Here is a 19,057-nt window from a genome sequence, read left to right on the forward strand (position 1 = left end):
CAAGATCCTGAGGGCACCAACTGACAACCCTGCCCCAGAGGATGATCTGGGCGGCGAACTCCAGGACCTCAATTGGTAACAGAAATATGGTGGGAGATACCACTGACACGCCTTCTAGATATCACTTGACTCAAAGCTATTTTATGGCTACGGTTACTTTTGTCAAAGCATTGCCCTGGAATTCACTAAAACGTAAAGCACGTGTTAGGAAATAAATACGCTTTACGGAATAGGCGTCCACACACTATTTGGTATTACCTGGCCCAACTGCTCCTTTTCATAAATCTAGTCCTACTTTTTCCTCCCCCGCCAGTAAACTATTTTCTTTGTTCATTAAAATTATATTATTATTAATTTCAGTAACCCCTCCCCCCATTCTGAGAAAGGACATGTGAAAAAGGTAAACAAAGAGCCTGTGATTTGAACTTTGCTTCTAAGGTTCCTCAAGTGCAGTTTAAGTAACACACCTTACTGGTCCCTGAAAAAGTCCCGAGTGCAGGGGAGCTTCACGTCAGAGGTCCCGTTACTAAAGTCTAACTAGAGTAGAACTTCTCTATAACAACCTTTCTTATTAGTGAAATTAAGTATAAGGCTGGTCTGTTTTTGGATCTGATCCGAAGAGATTTAATTAGCGAGGTACCACAAGAATCTCATTACGAGGGGGCTGGGCTCCAAGCCCTGCATCATAACACGCCTGCAACACAGCCACTGCCCGGGAACATCCCACCACTCTCTGGGCGTGCAGGGCGATGCCTTATGCGTAGCTTCATCTAAGAAAACCTCTCGGATTTAGTTAACAGTTTTGTTCGTGATGGTGAACAAAACCAAATTAGATCCATAAACCTAGGCATCTAAATATTCTAATTCACGGCCTTCTGTCTATAAATTTTCAAAGCCTCAGCGATTTACCTCCGTCTTCAAAGTTTAACAGCTCAATCTTTTTAGCATACGTAAAAGATAATTCCTATACCCTAATAGGGTACTTGCTAGATGCCAGAATATAAAAATAGGCATTTTAAAAATACTTAGACTAATTACTATATATACTGCCTAAATGTATGCATTTTCATTTGGGACATTTAAATATATATGTGAGACACGCACATATGAATTAGCGTGATGGCAGAAAGCTTCCAACATGGTGGTACAAAGGCAGCAAAGTGAGAACTCACATTCCTAGAACAGGAGGCTGGGACTTGGTATTAACCGCAGAAAAGTGTTTCTCACAAACAGCAGTAGCTGTCTGTGGGATTTCAGCGTGACAGATGCAGAGCTGACTCATGGGATCAATTGTAAAGAAGCAATACTTGTGGCATTAAAACAAACAAACAAAATTCCGTGCTCTCATCACCTGTTAATTCCTGTGAAGAAGTCAGATGAGTCCCCCTGATGGTTTTATTACCAAATCAATAACCGAAGCTCTCCTCCCTCCTTCAAGCCTACATGTGAATTCCGTACCACAGACGCCTGTGCCCAATAACCTTTTCATGATCTCTCGTTAAATTCAACGATACAAAATATTTTAAAGAGACTATTCAAGTGCTGAGTTAAAGCTGAATTGCCAAGTTTTAATTTCTGATTATAAAAATCAGCCGTCCAGTGTTTCACAATGTTTGTGATCTTGCTTTAAATGGACTGCTGGTCTTGTTGGAAAAAATGGTTAAATCACAACAGAAGTGGAAGAACAAGCCATCTGTAACTTACCCTCCCTCCTCCAAGCAGACTCTCAGACCCTCTAGAAAACATGCCTCCCCTGAAGAGACACAGCGATCATCCCCATTTTAAAGCCGTTCCCTATGACGCAAGGTGGAAGCACAGCGGCATTTGAGGTACTTACTGAATGTTTCTCCTGCTGGCCCACAACTCCATGGTTAGCTGGGATTGCTAGTGGTTTCATAATGAAGAAACATATGCTGGACTGAACTTACACATCATGTACCAGTCTCTCATGGATGCCAAGTCACCCTTGACAGCACTGAATTAAAAGAAAAACGAAGAAGAAAGAAAGAAAAAAAGAGGAGGAGAGCCAGCTGCAGCTTCAAGTCTCACTACCGGTGAGCTGAAAACCCTCATACTTGTGGACCAGAAAAGGGATCCACACGACCCTGCCGGTCTCCATTTTTATAACGCTGAAACTCTAGCCATCTCCGGCTACGACGAGACTGAGGAAACCTTATCCAGCTCTCAGTCCTCCCGGAGAACAAGATCATTTCTGAGACCGAAGAACGAGAGGCAAAAGAAAAGGGGGAAAAAAAAAAAAAGCTAAAATGGCTGACTGCACACAGACTCCCCTCCAAAAGGCTTCCTAGAGAATGATCTCGGTCAGGGTGGTGGAGGAACCAGTCTTCAGCATTCAGCCAAGCATTGTTAATACTCTTGTCTCATTTGCAATCACACATACGGACCCCTTCGACCAAGGAAGAAAGGAGAAAGAGAAAGAAAGAAAGAACCAGGGCAGAGCGTGTGAATCGGGACCTCCTCCCTGGCTGCCAATGATGCTGACGGAGCGGTGACCAGTCATCTCTGTCCCACTCCACTAACCAAGTTTGCACAATTAATCTCGGCGGCATGACACTGATGGACATTTGATCTAATGATGTCTGTCCCTTACACTCAACACAAGCATGACTGCCAGCAAGAGAGTCACTAACAGAAACACGGCACACGCACACACACAGTCTTGAGAAGCACGAGTCTGAATGCAATACACCAATATAATTACATTATTGTGCTTACTTTGGAGGACCATGGCTGCAGGCAGTTGGCATAGCAACGCACAAGGAAAGCCATTTCCTGGGTAGAGAGAAAGCTTCCTTTTCTAAATAAAAAATTCCTCTTAGGAAACAGGCGGCATTGCTGCTTCCTGCAGAAAGCAAGACACTGGAGTCTGTCTCTTAACCTGCAAGGCTCACACTCAATGCAGTTCTAGTGATGTAAGTGGATTTCTCTCTCGCCCTCCCTCTCCCTATATACACTGAAATATTCAGCTCAAACGGTACACACATTCCTTAAGGCTCGCCCCCTCCTCTACTTAACCATTTCACTCATTAAGGTAGCAATGGACAATTCAGATAAAGTAACGAGCTCTTGCCTGTATTTTATCAGCGGCTGTAGGTTAAGCAAGTCTCAGAGGGATGGAATCCATTGATTGCTGACTCCAAATAATATCTCTGAAGACAGGGTGGGAGAGCAGAGCAAGGACTCACTTGAACAGCTTTGAACTAAAATATGATTTTTCACCAAGGGGAAGAAACAAGGATGGCTGTGACCTCGTCCCCACCCTCGAATATCACCGTGCTGTAGGAAACAAGTACCCACCAAAAATTCACAAAATGCAAGCTTTGTATAAATTCAGAAGATGTGATTTTTCACAAACACCCATACACACACTCGGGCACACACACACAGCACCTTGCAAATTATATCAAAATAAACCCACTCAGGTTTTTTTTTTTTATAAAAACCAAATCAAACTTCTTTTAGAGGTAGAAAGTTGAAATTTAATAAGGTTGTGTAATTCTACCACACTGAATTCCACCCGGGTTAGTAGGTTATTGGAAAAGACAGCATTACTGTTGACATTTTAGCTTGGAAGCCCTGGTCCGGTTCTCATGGTCGCACCTATCTATAAACGGTATCCACGATCGAAAACAGCTATGGAAAATCTAGCTACTTGAGTACCTGACTTTGGAGCTGCCCGTACCCGCTGCTCCCTAACCTGGCTCCCACACCACTTATTCTCTTTCCTCTCCCTGCACACCTGAAGGCAGCCAGGCCCTCCACTTCTCGATTGGGCATCCTTCTACCCCCAGCATGCCCCCTCCACAGACTTCTTATATCATCCACTCAACCTCCCGCCCACAACTAGAGGTTCTCCACTTTTTTTTTTTTTTTTTTTGCGGTACGCGGGCCTCTCACTGTTGTGGCCTCTCCCGTTGCGGAGCACAGGCACCGGACGCGCAGGCTCAGCGGCCATGGCTCACGGGCCCAGCCGCTCCGCGGCATGTGGGATCCTCCCGGACCGGGGCACGAACCCGTGTCCCCTGCATCGGCAGGCGGGCTCTCAACCACTGTGCCACCAGGGAAGCCCTCCACTTTTTAATATGTTCAGGTCACTCCCATCTCAGAAACAAAACCAAAACCAGAAACATCGCTGAGAGCCTACATTCTCCCGTGGCTACTGTCTGACCTCTTCCCCACTTCACACCCAAACCTCTGAGGAATCACCTACTTTGGTTCCGTCACTCCCTCACCGCACCGCCCTCTCAAATGAAGGACCACCACGGTCCTGTTATAATGCCTGAGACGTCGACCAGTCACCCTTAACACCCTTGTCCACATCCGATCCGTCACAGTATCCCACTAATTACGTCTCTACCTTCCTTACAATTCAGATTTCTCTCCATCTCCACTGCTACCATCCCACTCCAATCAATATTTTTTGCCGCGAAAACTGCAAAAGTCTCCTTACTGAACTGTCTGGATTCAGTTCTAACCTCGTCCACTCAACCCATTTGACAGACTGCCTCTGAGATCTCTGAAAAACTAAAGTCTGGTCATTTCATCTGAATCCACTGAGCCCCCTTTTCAAACCCAGACACACGCATGGCTTCCCACTGCTCTCAGCGCACAGACTACAGCTCTTGTGGTGTCTGCAAGACCTGCGTGTCTTCAAGACTCACCCCACACTCAGACCCTCAGGTCACCTCAGCGGCTCTTGCTTCCTTGAAGGGGCAAGGGGGCCTTTTCACGTGTTATTTCCTCTGCCTTGAACTCGCCCTCACCCTCCCTTTCCTGATCGACTCCTACGCCACCCCTCAAAACCCACTGGTGAAATGCCCTCAAAGCTACCATCATGTTGTACATCACTCTCCTGTCATGCCGTGAGTTCATGCTTAATCACGAACTTATGTGCAATTAGTGTTTGCTTTTCCCCTGCTACACACCCCTCTCCTTGATGGCTGACACCGTGCTTGCCTGCGTGCCCCTGGACTTGCAGTGCATAGCACGCTACGTGTTGTATACAATCAACACTTTTTAAATGAATGAAACCCCCAGTGACTGGGAATGGACATTAGCAAGACCATATTTGATCCTGTAAACCAATCCCTAACAAAAAAAGTCCCAGATATTTTTCTATAACAGACAAATGAATTATTTAAAAGTAAACAGTGCTGTTCTTTGACAAAGGGAAAAGGCAACATAATAGAGCAAAGAGAGTCTCTTCAACAAATGGTGCTGGAACAAATGGACATCCACACGCAAAAAGCATCATCACCACCTAGAAGCAGGCCTTACGCCACCCACAAAAATTAACTCAAAATGGATCACAGACCTAAATGTAAAACGCAAACCTACAGAACTCCTACAGGATAATAAGAGGAAACGTAGACAACCTTGAGTATGGTGATGCCTTTTTAGATACAACACCAAACATGATGCATGAAAGAAATAATGGATAAGTTGGATTCACTAAAATTAAAAACTTCGGCTGTGGGGCTTCCCTGGTGGCGCAGTGGTTGAGAGTCCGCCTGCCAATGCAGGGGACACGGGTTCGTGCCCCGGTCTGGGAAGATCCCATATGCCGCGGAGCGGCTGGGCCCGTGAGCCATGGCCGCTGAGCCTGCACATCCGGAGCCTGTGCTCCGCAACGGGAGAGGCCACAGCAGTGAGAGGCTTGCGTACCGCAAAAAAAAAAAAAAAAAAAAGGGCCAAAGACCTTAATAGAAACCTCACTAAAGAAGATACACACATGGCAAATAAGGACATGAAAAGATGCTCCACACCATACGTCATCAGGGCAATGCAAATCAAAACAATAACGAGGTGCCACTGTTCACCTATTGGGATGGCCAAACCCTCAGACACTGACAACACCAAATGCTGGTTAGGATGTGCAGCAACAGGAACTCTCACTCATTGGTGATGGGAATGCAAAATGGTGTAGCCACTTTGGAAGGCAGTGGGGTGGTTTCTTACAAAGCTAAACATACTTCTACCTGATGATCCAGCAATCCCACTCCTTGATATATACCCGAAGCAACTGAAAACTTATGTCCACACAAAAACCTGCACATGAATATTTATAGCTATTTTATTCATAACTGCCAAAACTTGGAAACCACACCAAGAGGCCCTTTAGTAGGTGAATGTATAAGTAAACTGTGGTATGTCAGGACAGTGAAACATTATTCAGCGCTAAAAAAGCAACCAGCTATCAAGCCATGAAAAGACACAGAAAAACCTTAAGTGCATATTACTAAGTGAATGAAGCCAATCTCCAAAGGCTACATATTGTATGTATTCCAACTACACGACATTCTGGAAAAGACAAAACTATAGAGACAGTAAAAGGTCAGTGGTGGTGGAGGGAGGGGAGGTGCACTGGGAATGAACAGGCAGAGCACAGAGGATTTTTAGAGCAGAGAAAATACTCTGTATGATGGTATAATGATGGATACAAGTCATTATACATTTGTCCAAACCCATTTGTACTATGCCAAGAGTGAACCCTAAGGTAAACTATGGGGTTTGCACAAATACGATGTGTCAATGTAGGGTCATCCTTGGTTAAAAAAAAAAAAAAAAAAAGTACTATCCTCGTGAGTGAGGCTATGCATCCATGGGGGCAGAGATATATGGGAAATCTCTGTACCTTTTTCTCAATTCTGCTGTAAACCTGAAACTGCTCTAAAAAATAAAACCTTGAAAAAAAAAACAAAAGGTAAAAGCTAGAAGCAACTCAAGCGTCCATCTATGAATGAATGCATAAACAAAATGTGGTATATACATATCAATACAATGGGATATTCGGTCTTAAAAAGGAACAAGATTCTCTAACGAGCTACAACAAGGACACGCCTTGAAGACACTGCTAAAGTGAAATGATTCAGTCACAGAAAGACAAACACTGTATGACTACACTTGTATCAACTTCAAAGACAGAAAGGAGAATGGTGGTGGCCAGGGGCTGGGAGAAATGAGGAGTCATGTTTAATGGGTATGGAGTTTCTTCTGGGAAGATGAAAATGTTCTGGAGATGGATGGTGGTGATGGCTGCATAATGAGGTGAATGTACTTAATGCCACTGAACTGGACACTTAAAAACGGTTAAAATGATAAATTTAAATGTTATGTGTATTTTACTACACACGCAAATAAAGCCAATGGCAACTCAAGAACTAAATGATCAAGCCGCACAAGTTTCACCCATCCAGCCCGTGCCCCACAGGCCCACGCGACAGAAACCCGTCTCCAAGGAGAAGTCAAATCACCTCCATGCTGACGGCGGCCGACCTTTTAGGGGAAGATTTCGCGTTGCTTGTCTTTGCAGAAAAACCTGTCACCTCTCTGGAGGAGGAAACTAACCTCATCGGGGACCCTGAGAGATGAGGTCAGAGTCCCACATCCTCAGGCACTCATGCTCTTCTGTGCTGAGACTGGTGAGATTTCTCTCCCAACCTGGCTCCACGCCTACAACCTACACATTTCAAAACTCATGACTGCAGTACTGAAATTTTACTATCCCTACTACCTTGTACAATGAAATACAATTATACCAGATTATAATATGCCAAACATAAAATACGAACCGAAGATTTAAGAGAATCCCATATTACAGATTTTACACAAATAAGAAAAAAATCACCATTAGGCTGATTTTGGTTCTATTTACCCTATTCCTTAACCATCTAGATTCAGCAAACAGCATTAAATAGATACAGCTAGAAAAAGGACCACGTAACAGCTTTCTGCCTAAGAACTTCTAGTGACTTCTAAATTATCAGCAACAATGACCCAAAGGATAGATCATAACACAATTCAAGAAATTACTTAAGGCTTTCGATGCTAAATTTAAACCCATCATATTCATTTATACTTTTTTCCACCTAAAGTATGCCCTTTTTAATTACTATGAAATTGAGAAAAATGGTCTGTTCTTCTCAGTAATTATCAACCACATTTAGGATTAATATGTGTTTATTTATGTAGAGCATCTATAGTGTTTATCCATAGATCTCCAAGTGCTTTGCAAACACTTAATTAAGCCTGGTCAGCACCCAAGGAAGCAGTAAAATAATGTATTCGTCCTTTCCCAGAAAAATAAAGTGTATGCGATTACAGGGTTAGTAGTTTGGAAGAGCACAAAATAGAACTCCAGGTTTCTAATATAATTTACTTTATCCACTATACGTATGTTGATTGCTTTCCCTCTTCTCCCTTCCCCAGAGGAAAAACTACAGAGGTTGGAGAAAATCTCTTGGAGAGGCAGGAAGAATTTATTCTTCAATATCTGGAAACATAAAATTTTACAAATTTGAACCCTAATGTTTTATTGTTCATCAAAGAAATGACATTTTAAAGTGCTATTTTCTACACAACCACACCAAACCCATTGAGCACCAAGCCAATGCAAAACTGTGCAAGGTACGGTCAGAAATTTCACTTCTCTTTTCCTAAACCCAAAACATCCCATTAGTATTACGATTTCTTTCTAAACAAAACAAAAAACAAAACAAAAAAAAGTTGATTATCTGACAAATTCTTCACACCGTAATTCATCCTTACCTTTCACACAATCTGTTTCATCCTCGGGTGAACTTCAGACAGGTCCCCCCACACACCCTCCTCACAGAGGAAATCGGGGCTAGAATTTTTATTTTTTCTACTCTGACCAATAAAAAGATACTTCAGGTTCTTTATTTAAAATAATTTAATTACGAAATAAAATGAGAGACACCAACACCATGCCTGATACATAATAACCGTTGAATACACATCTGAGTTTAATTTAAATGAAGGCTTTAGAAATACTAGGAACCATTACCTGAATTAGCACTTAGATTGAATTATGAGACCAAAAAAGATCACCCAGATATACTCTAAAGATATATTCAAAGAAATCTTTAGGCTATGTCTTTAATAAAAAAAAACTGTCTGACAACAAACTGCTTATGTTGCACCTGACTCGTAACTGGAGAACTAATGTAACCTGTCTATAAAAAATATGCTCACTATTTACATGGGCCACGTTAGAAGAGAACGATTAAAAGATGGCATGAAATGGGGAGTTCCCTGGCAGCCCAGCGGTTAGGACTTAGCGCTTTCACCGTCATGGCCCAGGTTCAATCCTTGGTCATGCCCCCACCTCCCCGGCCAAAAAAAAAGATGGCATGAAATGGAGACATGCAGAAAAACTAAGAAAAATAAAGAAGGCTGTAAGCGAGTAAGAAATTCCAACATACAGAATGGGGCTTTTCAAAATGCACAGACTTTAACAGCTGATTTCACAAAGCTTACCTCATTCCCAAGAACCTGTTTTAACGAGACCAGGCTTCACCTCAAAATGCTCAGCCTCAGAGGGGAAGTCCTTGTACACTGGTTGCAAATCATTTCACTGCTTTGTCCTAAAGGACGAGGCTTGCAAGTGGGCTCCTGACTTCAGTATTTCATAGAGCACCACTCCAAATATAAATAGCAATTACTGGGCTTCCCTGGTGGCGCAGTGGTTGGGAGTGCGCCTGCCGACGCAGGGGACGTGGGTTCGTGCCCTGGTCCGGGAAGATCTCACATGCCGCGGAGCGGCTGGGCCCGTGAGCCATGGCCGCTGAGCCTGCGCGTCCGGAGCCTGTGCTCCGCAATGGGAGAGACCACAGCGGTGAGAGGCCCGCGTACCGCAAAAAATAAATAAATAAATAAATAAAAGCAATTACTATCTTTATTACTAATTTGGCATGTAACCTACTCCCTTATGATTAATATGTTTGCACGAACACAGCAGTTAATTATCATTCTTATTTTTATTTAACAAAAAGAGAAATACTGACCACAAACTGGAACGTAAGTTAGCTGAAAGCAGGGACCATACAACATTTTATCTCATATTGTCAATGATAAAATGTTTTATCTCTCGTACTTAACACACAGTAATTGCTCAAAGAATAAATGCATAAGTAATTCCACTTACACATTTTCAAAAGTCACCTGTGAAGCAGTATTACAGCAGCTTTACTTTAAGCTGAGAAAACAGTCATAGGATACTTGTGCAACCACGAAAGATGTCCGATTTGCTTGCTGACAAAATTAGGTGTTTTAAATAACTTGGCAGGTGAAAAGAGTAGATGAAAACCAGCAAATCTAAATTTAACAGTGTACCATGTGTACCATCAAAGTGTCACTCTTACAAGTACAGGAGAGGGAAGGTCAGGCTGGAGGAACAATTCGTGGCGGGGGGGGGGGGGGAGGTGGGAGGGGGGAAGGAGGTTGGAGGGGCTATCTGTAAAAGGGAGCTGGCCAAAAGCTCCAAGGTGACTGAAAACCCTAATAAAATCTCAGGTTACATTATCAGACGCATAAGGCCCAGAGGGAGGGGGACAGGAAGCTGTGCTGTAGCCTGCATGTGGTTTACAGCAACCCATTCTAGACATCATGACTTAGGACCGAGAATGAGTAACTGTAATGTTCAAACAGCAGAAGATCAAGATGATAAGGGGTTCAGAAAAGTTATAAGAAGTTAGGAATGTGTAACCTAGAGAAGAGGCTGAACAGAGCAGGGTCTCATTAAATACCTGAAGCACAGTTACATGGAAATGGAACACGAATATTCATTTGTGCTGCTTTAAGAGATACCTAGAACCACAGACTAAGGTACAGAGAGGCAGATTTCACTAAACATAAGGGAAGTTGCTTAATAATTAGGCCTTTCCTACAAGCAACAATAACTGCTATGATTTACAAAACCCTTTCTTTGTACCAGGAGGTAGGGTACAATTTTGACACACGTTACGTATGGACTGTCTCACAAATATCAGTGCTAAGTGTAACTAAAAATCTTAAAGCAGAGGACGAACGTCAGTGATCACATAGAAAAAAATAAATTTTATTAAGTGGTTTGACTGGCAGATTCCTAAAATCCTTTTACGTTCTTAAAGTTATCTTAACTATATGGCTGGTCCCAAACGTTAGCTAGTAGCAAGATGGGGGTAGAGGGGTAATATTTCCATTCAGATGGTCTATCTTGGGATAAGATTTCCTGGTGGTAACTATCCTTTATTCTGAAACCTTTTATCTTCCTACTTTGGCAGCCAGAGAGGAAGTATTAAAATGCCCTTACTTTTTAAAAATTATAGTGATAATTGGACAATGGTTTAAAGGTTTTCTTTTTAACATCGCTTACTCTGCAAATTAAATGCTGTCAAACTTAGAAAAAGGTAAGTAAACGGTGTTTTTCTTAATGGTAGCAATAATTTGAATTATTAAAAGTCGTACATAACTACATCATCAGTTTTACAGAAGGTTTATAAACCCCCTGAAATTATTTGATATACATTTTCAATATTCTTAAATACTACCAGAACACTTCCAATATTTTCTGGTGCAGAAGTTAGTAATTTTGTGGCGGTGTGTTTTTTGTTGTTTTTTTAAAAATTTATTTATTTATTTTTGGCTGTGTTGGGTCTTCGTTTCTGTGCAAGGGCTTTCTCTAGTTGCGGTGAGCAGGGGCCACTCTTCATCGCGGTGCACGGGCCTCTCACTGTCGCGGCCTCTCTTGTTGCGGAGCACAGGCTCCAGACGCGCAGGCTCAGTAGTTGTGGTGCACAGGCTTAGGTGCTCCGCGGCATGTGGGATCTTCCCAGACCAGGGCTCGAACCCGTGTCCCCTGCACTGGCAGGCAGATTCTCAACCACTGTGCCACCAGGGAAGCCCCCGTGTTTTTATCTCTAAAAATGATGACTACCTTTAGACAACTGTAAGTTGTTTTAGTTCATTAAAAAGTCATACTTACAAAAGATCTTCTGGCAAGATTTGGCTTGTTACTTATAATATCAGTGGACCTAACTTTTAAAACACACTAATTACATAGTTATGCTCTGTTATGAAATAGTACTGATTGCCAGTGAAAACCCATTTCTGTATTGGAATGAAGCTAGAAAGGTTATTTAAATGGGGGGGGGATGCTGTGCTTTATTGATGAGGGATGCATGGTTCGAGAGGGGAAAACACCCAGTTGCAACAAAAAAGACTGGTGAATCAACCAAAGCCTACCAGAGTGGACATTCTGTGCTCTGGCCTCTTTCCTTTAAAGGTACTTAAATTGTAGGCATTTAAAGTGGGTGGATTATATGATACATATTATATTTCTTTTAGATCAAATTTAAAGTTTAAGTAACATAAAAGCAATATATGTTAAATTCATTTTCAAAAATAAATAATGTTCTGTGTCAGGGACAGAGAAGACCTATGCCTTTATTTGATTCTGTGACCATGAACATCGAACACATTGCTTGACACCTTTGACCTTAGGAGGCTTATCTCCTAACAGTGGAGATGCCATCACCAAACATTCAACGCTGCAGGAAAGTCTGACTGACGAAATACATGAAAAAGCACCCTGACGACTGGTACGTGTCATAAGGATCCAATAAGGGTTGATTTTATTCCTTCCAAGATATTCTAAAAATTCAGCTGCACTCAAGGTTTGGGCAACCCATTAATTAATGTTGTATCGATGCGTTAATGCAGGTGGATCTATGATGCCTCTCCTAGAAATGTTAACTAATGCTAATTCTGGGAGTTTGATTGACACCAGCATGGAACCAGGACACTGCTGAGGACCTACCGTAACAGCATACACACTGTGCAAAACGTATACAAAGGCATACGAAATACTGTCTGCTTCCAAAGACTCTCCTGACTCTTCAGGAATTTAATTTTAACAAACATATTTTCATTTTTTAAATCTGAGGTTTTCAAATAAATATGTATAAATTTTCCTAATGGTTCAATAACCTTCACTCTACATGAAAATAACAGTATTTATAAGCAGCAGCATTCATCAGTGGACTTCACGACCAGGAATAGAATTGTGACTGCCCATCTGATGTAATTAAATACACTCCAGACAGGAAATGCTTCCAAGTAAATTTGCCTGGAAAATAATTAAATATAGAAGAGACTGTCTCAATATAGAAAATATTTTAGATGCCACAGAAATTTTTTAAATGTTCCCTTATAAAAGAAGCCAGCCTCCCACCATGACCACATGAGTTTAAGATGACAATATTCAATCTTCCTTCTCATAAATGAATGAATAAACAAACAAAAACCGCCCATCTAATTTCTCCCTCTCCTTAAAAGCTCTGAAAAGGCAAACAGAGTATTTTACCCTATTCATATTTTAGTTGCGCTTTGAAATGTTCAATTACTACCATGCTGGTGTTTTTAAAGGACAAGACTAGAATATTTAACTGTATGTCTCAGACAACTATAATTGTTAGAATTGCTCACAACTGGCCAGATGAATCACAATCACGGAAGATTATACCTCCTGATTGTGCCATAAAGTAGCAGTTCACTGTATTAACACACAACCATAAATCTATAATGAAACACTAAACAGAATAAGTAGCATTCACTCATTCATTCTACACTTAACCCCCAAGACAAAGTGGGACAGGACAGGAGTTCAAGAAATCAGGTATGACCTTCAGAAATCATCCTGGTTAGTTCAACAGTGTGGTGGACATAAGCAAAATGTACTGTGCATCATGTGAAATGGTTACTAAAGGGCTGCCTTGGAGCAAATGTATAACAGAACCTACTTTTCTTGATGGCTTGTATTTTATAGGTAATGCTTTTTCAAGGAGGTGAAGCCAAAAAAAAAAAAAAAAATCTGTTGGGCCAAAATTTTACAACATACCATTCAATTCAGTGGACTTTTAAAAAACAAAAACCAAAACTAATAATGCCATTTGCAGCAACATGGATGCAACCAGAGATTATCATACTAAGTGAATTAAGTCAGAAAGAGAAAGACAAATACCATATGATATCTCTTATATGTGGCATCTAAAATATGCCACAAATGAACCTATCTACGAAACAGAAACAGAATCAGGGACACAGAGAACAGACTGGTGGTTGCCAAGGGGGAGGAGGGTGGGCGAGGGATGGATTAGGAGTTTGGAGTTAGCAGATGCGAACTAATATATATAGACTAGGTAACGCCAAAGTCCTACTGCATAGCACAGGGAACTATATTCAGTATCCTGTGATAAACCATGCCGGAAAAGAACATGAAAGAGAAGATATATACATACGTATAACTGAATCACTCTGCTGTATAGCAGTAATTAATACAACATTGTAATTCAACTATACTTCAATAAAAAATGAATGAAAAAAATATCATACACACTACCAGAAAGCATGCTATTTACAATAAAGATAAAAATGCAGTAGGGGAGAAAGTGAGACAATCACCTTCTCTAAGCGAGAAGGGATGCAGGAATCTATAGTGACTGAAGTCACTGAACTTCACTGAAGTTCACTGAAGTCAGTGAACACTTCATAGAATGTACAAGTGGACATTTCAGCTCTTACCAGGGCAAACTTACCATCTCAAGGTTGGGAGCGGGAAAACTTCCAGTCCCTTCCCCAAGGCAGCGCTACCCTTTCAGATATTCTACTGCAGTAGCGGATAACTGAAGCACACCGAATCTCAGAGCACCATTATGAGAAGTAAACCACACGCTGTGATGACAAAGGAAACCAACCACTGGTGTCTTAACATAGGCAGGACAAGTGGAAAGAGTGAAGGCAGCATATTTATTTAGACCAAAAAGGAAAAAGGGAGCCAGTAAAAAAAGAAAAAAAGATACTCAAACTAGAGGATAACAAAGATAAAATTCGAGAAAAATAGTAAGAAGGTTAGAGAAGTTTTGAATACATTGCGAGGTACTGTTTATTTATTTCGCACTATCAAACTGAAACAATTTGTAATACATTACATTATCCTGAATCTAAAGTATTAATCACGCACAGGAGGCTGCTGAAATTACTCCTGGTGAGGATCTTTTTTTGAGGGTATGGCAGTGGGTGAGGACACCCAAAACTAGTCTTATCGGTATTAGCATAAGACCAAAAACTCAGTTTTAAAGGTTGTCTAGGGCTTCCCTGGTGGCGCAGTGGTTGAGAGTCCGCCTGCCGATGCAGGGGACACGGGTTCGGGCCCCGGTCCAGGAAGACCCCACACGCCGCGGAGCGGCTGGGTCCATGAGCCATGGCCGCTGGGCCTGCGCATCCAGAGCCTGTGCTCCGCAACGGGAGAGGCCACAGCAGTGAGAGGCCCGCGTACCGCAAAAAAAAAAAAAAAAATGTTGTCTAACACACTCTTTACAGTTATGATTAGGTCATACTTTCATATCACACAAATGTTTGCATGAAAAGTTTAAATATTTTATAATTCCACATAATGGCTCATAATTACCTTAATAGGGAAGAGGAGGCAGAGAACTTTCTGGGGGGAAAAGGGGCTCCAAAGATAAAATTCCTAAAGAGAAACACTCTCTAAATGAGAAATGCTAAATCAATTAAGTAAAAATATGTACCTTTGAAGATTACTACAGTAACTACAAAAAGGACTGCTGGTGACCATCCAAACCAATTAATTAATATATTTAAAACCATTATTTAATACAAAGCATTTTTAAATTCTTCTGATTCCACCATCCCTAGTTAGCTTGAGGGCTTTCCATTTTCTCCTTGTATCTATGAGGAGATTAAGCCGCAAAAAGGAAAAGGAAGTAAGGGGAAGAATCACACAGGAAACAAGGGCGGGGCAGCCTCACAGGTCTGCAAGCTCAGCCGTCTACAGGCCCTGCTCTCAGAAGGGTCCCGCACTTGGTTTTTTCATGGAAAGCTATTTCTGTGGGAAGGAACAAAAAATGGACAAATTGTGGTTACTAAGACTAGGGTACTTGGCCGATATTTTCTTGAAAATGGACAAACTGAGCTTGTCACTTCAAGGAAAACAGCTGATAGCACTTTCCCAAGGATAAAATTTTAGCTTTCAAGTAAAAATTAGACATTAGGAAAACATGTCCAATCCCATAGGCTTGACAGCTTCCCAATAATTAAGGCCTTTTGACATGAGACTGGTAGTGATACTAACAAATGTGATTTTTTTTTATATTGTGTAACACGCCAAAATTTAGAAGACCTAAATTCAATGACGAATGCATGATGTTATAAAATCACACATGAATAGAAAGACCCATTCGGTGTGTAAGTAAGACGAATGGGTTTTAATAAAAGAAAAATTTTAAAAGCTAACTGACAGAGTGTTATGTTCCCCAATGCAACAGCAGGTTTAAGGAACTACCGTTTGTCAAACTTTGGTGTAGTGTATCAGGAAGATTATTTGAAGAAGCTGCTAAAACTCTCCTCCCTCTTCCAACTACCTATCTGTGTGAGGCCATACTTTATATACTTCAGCCAGAAAAGGACATCACAAAAGACTGAATACAGAAGCAGATATGAGAATCCAGCTGCCTTCTACTAGGCCAAACATTAAACATATTTGTAGAACTATAAACCACCACCACCCTTCCTCTCATTTTTTCTGTTTTGAAAATATAGCTACCTCTCACTAAAAAAACCTTTATGTTAATGTATGATGGGTTTATTATGTTTAATTAACCAATGAATACATATTTTTAAGTTTCTCAGTTTCAGTTTTTAATATGCCAAGTAATGATGTAGATAATTCATATAAACAAAAGCTGTTGGAGCCCTCAAAAAGTTTTTTTCCTTAATAAGTGTATTTATTTTTTATTTTTTAATTTTTATTTTGCGGTACGTGGGCCTCTCACTGTTGTGGCCTCTCCCGTTGCGGAGCACAGGCTCCAGACGCGCAGGCTCAGCGGCCATGGCTCACGGGCACAGCCGTTCCGCGGCATGTGGGATCTTCCCGGACCGGGGCACGAACCCGTGTCCCCTGCATCGGCAGGCGGACTCTCAACCACTTCGCCACCAGGGAAGCCCAGTGTATTTATTTATTTACTTTTGGCTGCATTGGGTCTTTGTTGGTGTGCACGGGCTTTCTCTAGGTGCGGCGAGCAGGGGCTACTCTTCGTTGCGGTGCGCATGCTTCTCATTGCGGTGGCTTCTCTTGTTATGGAGCACAGTCTCTAGGCACGCGGGCTTCAGTAGTTGTGGCACACAGGCTTAGTTGCTCCGCGGCATGTGGGATCCTTCCGGACCAGGGATCAAATCGGTGTCCCCTGCATTGGCAGGTGGATTCTTAACCACCGAGCCACCAGGGAAGTCCCTCTCAAAAAGTTTTAAGAGTGTAAACAAGTCCTGAGATGGACACGTTTGACAGCTGCTGCTCTGAGATGAACCAGAAAATGATCAGCCTCTTGGCTCTTTGTAAAAACCCAGTTGTCGGCTGTCCTTAGATTCCTTTAAGATAAAACCCTGTAAGGTCCTACCTCAGCTGAACCTTCTAACAGCACATCCACTTGTAGGAAGGCTAGCTGCTCACACCTTCCCTATCTAACTAAAGTTAGTACCAAAAGTTAGGCAAACTTTCGTGCCGAGGAGGAATAAAAAGACTGCAGTGCTTGTTAAGAATGCCCATTACCGTCAAGGGCATCGAGGGCATCAAGACCATTGCCGAGGCCCAAGTATTCTCTTCATCACACTTGGTTGGGATGTGCATACTTCATAGAGTAACAAATGGCAAAATGATCTTTTTCTTGAAAACGTTCCTGAGTATTCCGAAATTCCTGATGATTCAAACAGGTTTTTGAAGGTTCGGTTTAAAATTTTGGATAAAGAAGTGGACGGAAAGTGGACGTACACGAATAATTAGTGCGAGGGAAACGCTACAACTTACTTTGAGATTTTAACCTTATTTTCTAACACTCCTAAATGCCTTCCGGATTGTACCAAAGCCACAGGTGACCAATTATCACTGTTATCCTCACAGATATCTGAGTAAAAGTCAAGACAGCCTGAACACTTTCTTTTTCATCTTCAAACCTTTCCCCTCGGAATTCCTCCGCCATTTATTGCAATTAGCGATTCATTTCTCAGATCTGGCCCACTCTGTGGTCACATCATTTCTCCTCTAGGCTAGCAGTTCTAAACTCTGCATCACATCCAACCGCCACCAATATTCCACTTGAAAGTGAGAAAGGAAGACACAGGAAAAAACAAGAGGCTACTGACCCCACACTAAGTTCATAAGAAATTGCTCTACTACAATTGTTCAGTAAGCCTTTTATTGTTTTTCAATAGACTCTATAATTATTTTTTTCCTAAATATCTTAAAGTTATTTTTCAGCCTATGTGTAATTTAAACTATCACAAAGGCTGTGAGGCACACCTGTGAACTGGGTATGTTCAAGTCAGTCATTACTACTGATATTCTTACTACTACTGAACTGTATACTTAAAAATGGTTAAGATGGTACATTTAGTGTTACATATTTTTAAAAATAAATTTATTTATTTATTATTATTATTATTTTTGGCTGCATTGGGTCTTTGTTGCTCCGCGATGGCTTTCTCTAGTTGTGGCAAGAGGGGGCTACTCTTCGTTGCGGCGCGCGGGCTTCTCACTGTGGTGGCTTCTCTTGTTGCGGAGCATGGGTTCTAGGCGCAGGTTTCAGTAGTTGTGGCACACGGGCTCAGTAGTTGTGGCTCGTGGGCTCTAGAGCACAGGCTCAGTAGTTGTGGCACACGGGCTTAGTCGCTCCGCGGCACGTGGGATCTTCCCTGACCAGGGCTCGAACCCGTGTCCCCTGCATTGGCAGGTGGATTCTTAACCACTGCGCCACCAGGGAAGTCTCAGTGTTATATGTTTTTTATAAAAGAAAAGAAAAAGAGTTGAATTATGCACTTTAAATAGGTGAACTGTATGGCATGTGAGTTGTAACTTAATAAACCTGTTATTTTTTTAATCTGTAGTTTGTTCTTAATTAGTTTCTGTAAAAGAAAGGGAAAAAAACTTTCCTACTGAGATACGGATAATGACTAATTTTTTGAGAGGATAAGGAGGAAAATTTATACACAAGAATATGTACAAAATTTAGTAGACATTTAAAAATTATTTTAATATGAATCATTAAAATTTTCCTTTCATGAGTGATGTCAACCTAACACCCACACATCGAATCACATGCTAGAATTTCTTCCAGAGGCTGGTCAACAATATCTTCTAGCTAATAGAAAGGTATTTCAAAGTTAATAATGTTTTAACACAGGATTC

At 41.6% G+C, this 19,057-nt stretch overlaps 1 protein-coding gene across 6 annotated transcripts in view; it reads right to left on the reverse strand.

The window, feature by feature from the left end:
* The window catches only part of RAPGEF2 (Rap guanine nucleotide exchange factor 2), a 245,946-nt gene that overhangs the window by 90,413 nt on the left and 136,476 nt on the right, over nt 1–19,057 (reverse strand). The window contains exon 1 of one of the 6 annotated variants that reach the window (XM_089911328.1): nt 2,737–2,805. The exons of 4 other annotated variants lie outside the window; for them this stretch is intronic. In XM_089911328.1, the coding sequence (XP_089767454.1) occupies nt 2,737–2,790 (54 nt within the window). In that variant the 5' untranslated portion in view covers nt 2,791–2,805. Of the gene's footprint in view, nt 1–1,837; nt 2,713–2,736; nt 2,806–19,057 lie in introns of those variants that run through there. One more of the 6 variants, XM_022582251.3, reaches the window with a different exon arrangement.

This window comes from Delphinapterus leucas, chromosome 5 (assembly GCF_059928025.1).
Source record: "Delphinapterus leucas isolate spDelLeu-1000000601 "Yukka" chromosome 5, BTC_Dleu_Yukka2, whole genome shotgun sequence".
Classification (NCBI taxonomy): Eukaryota; Metazoa; Chordata; class Mammalia; order Artiodactyla; family Monodontidae; genus Delphinapterus; species Delphinapterus leucas.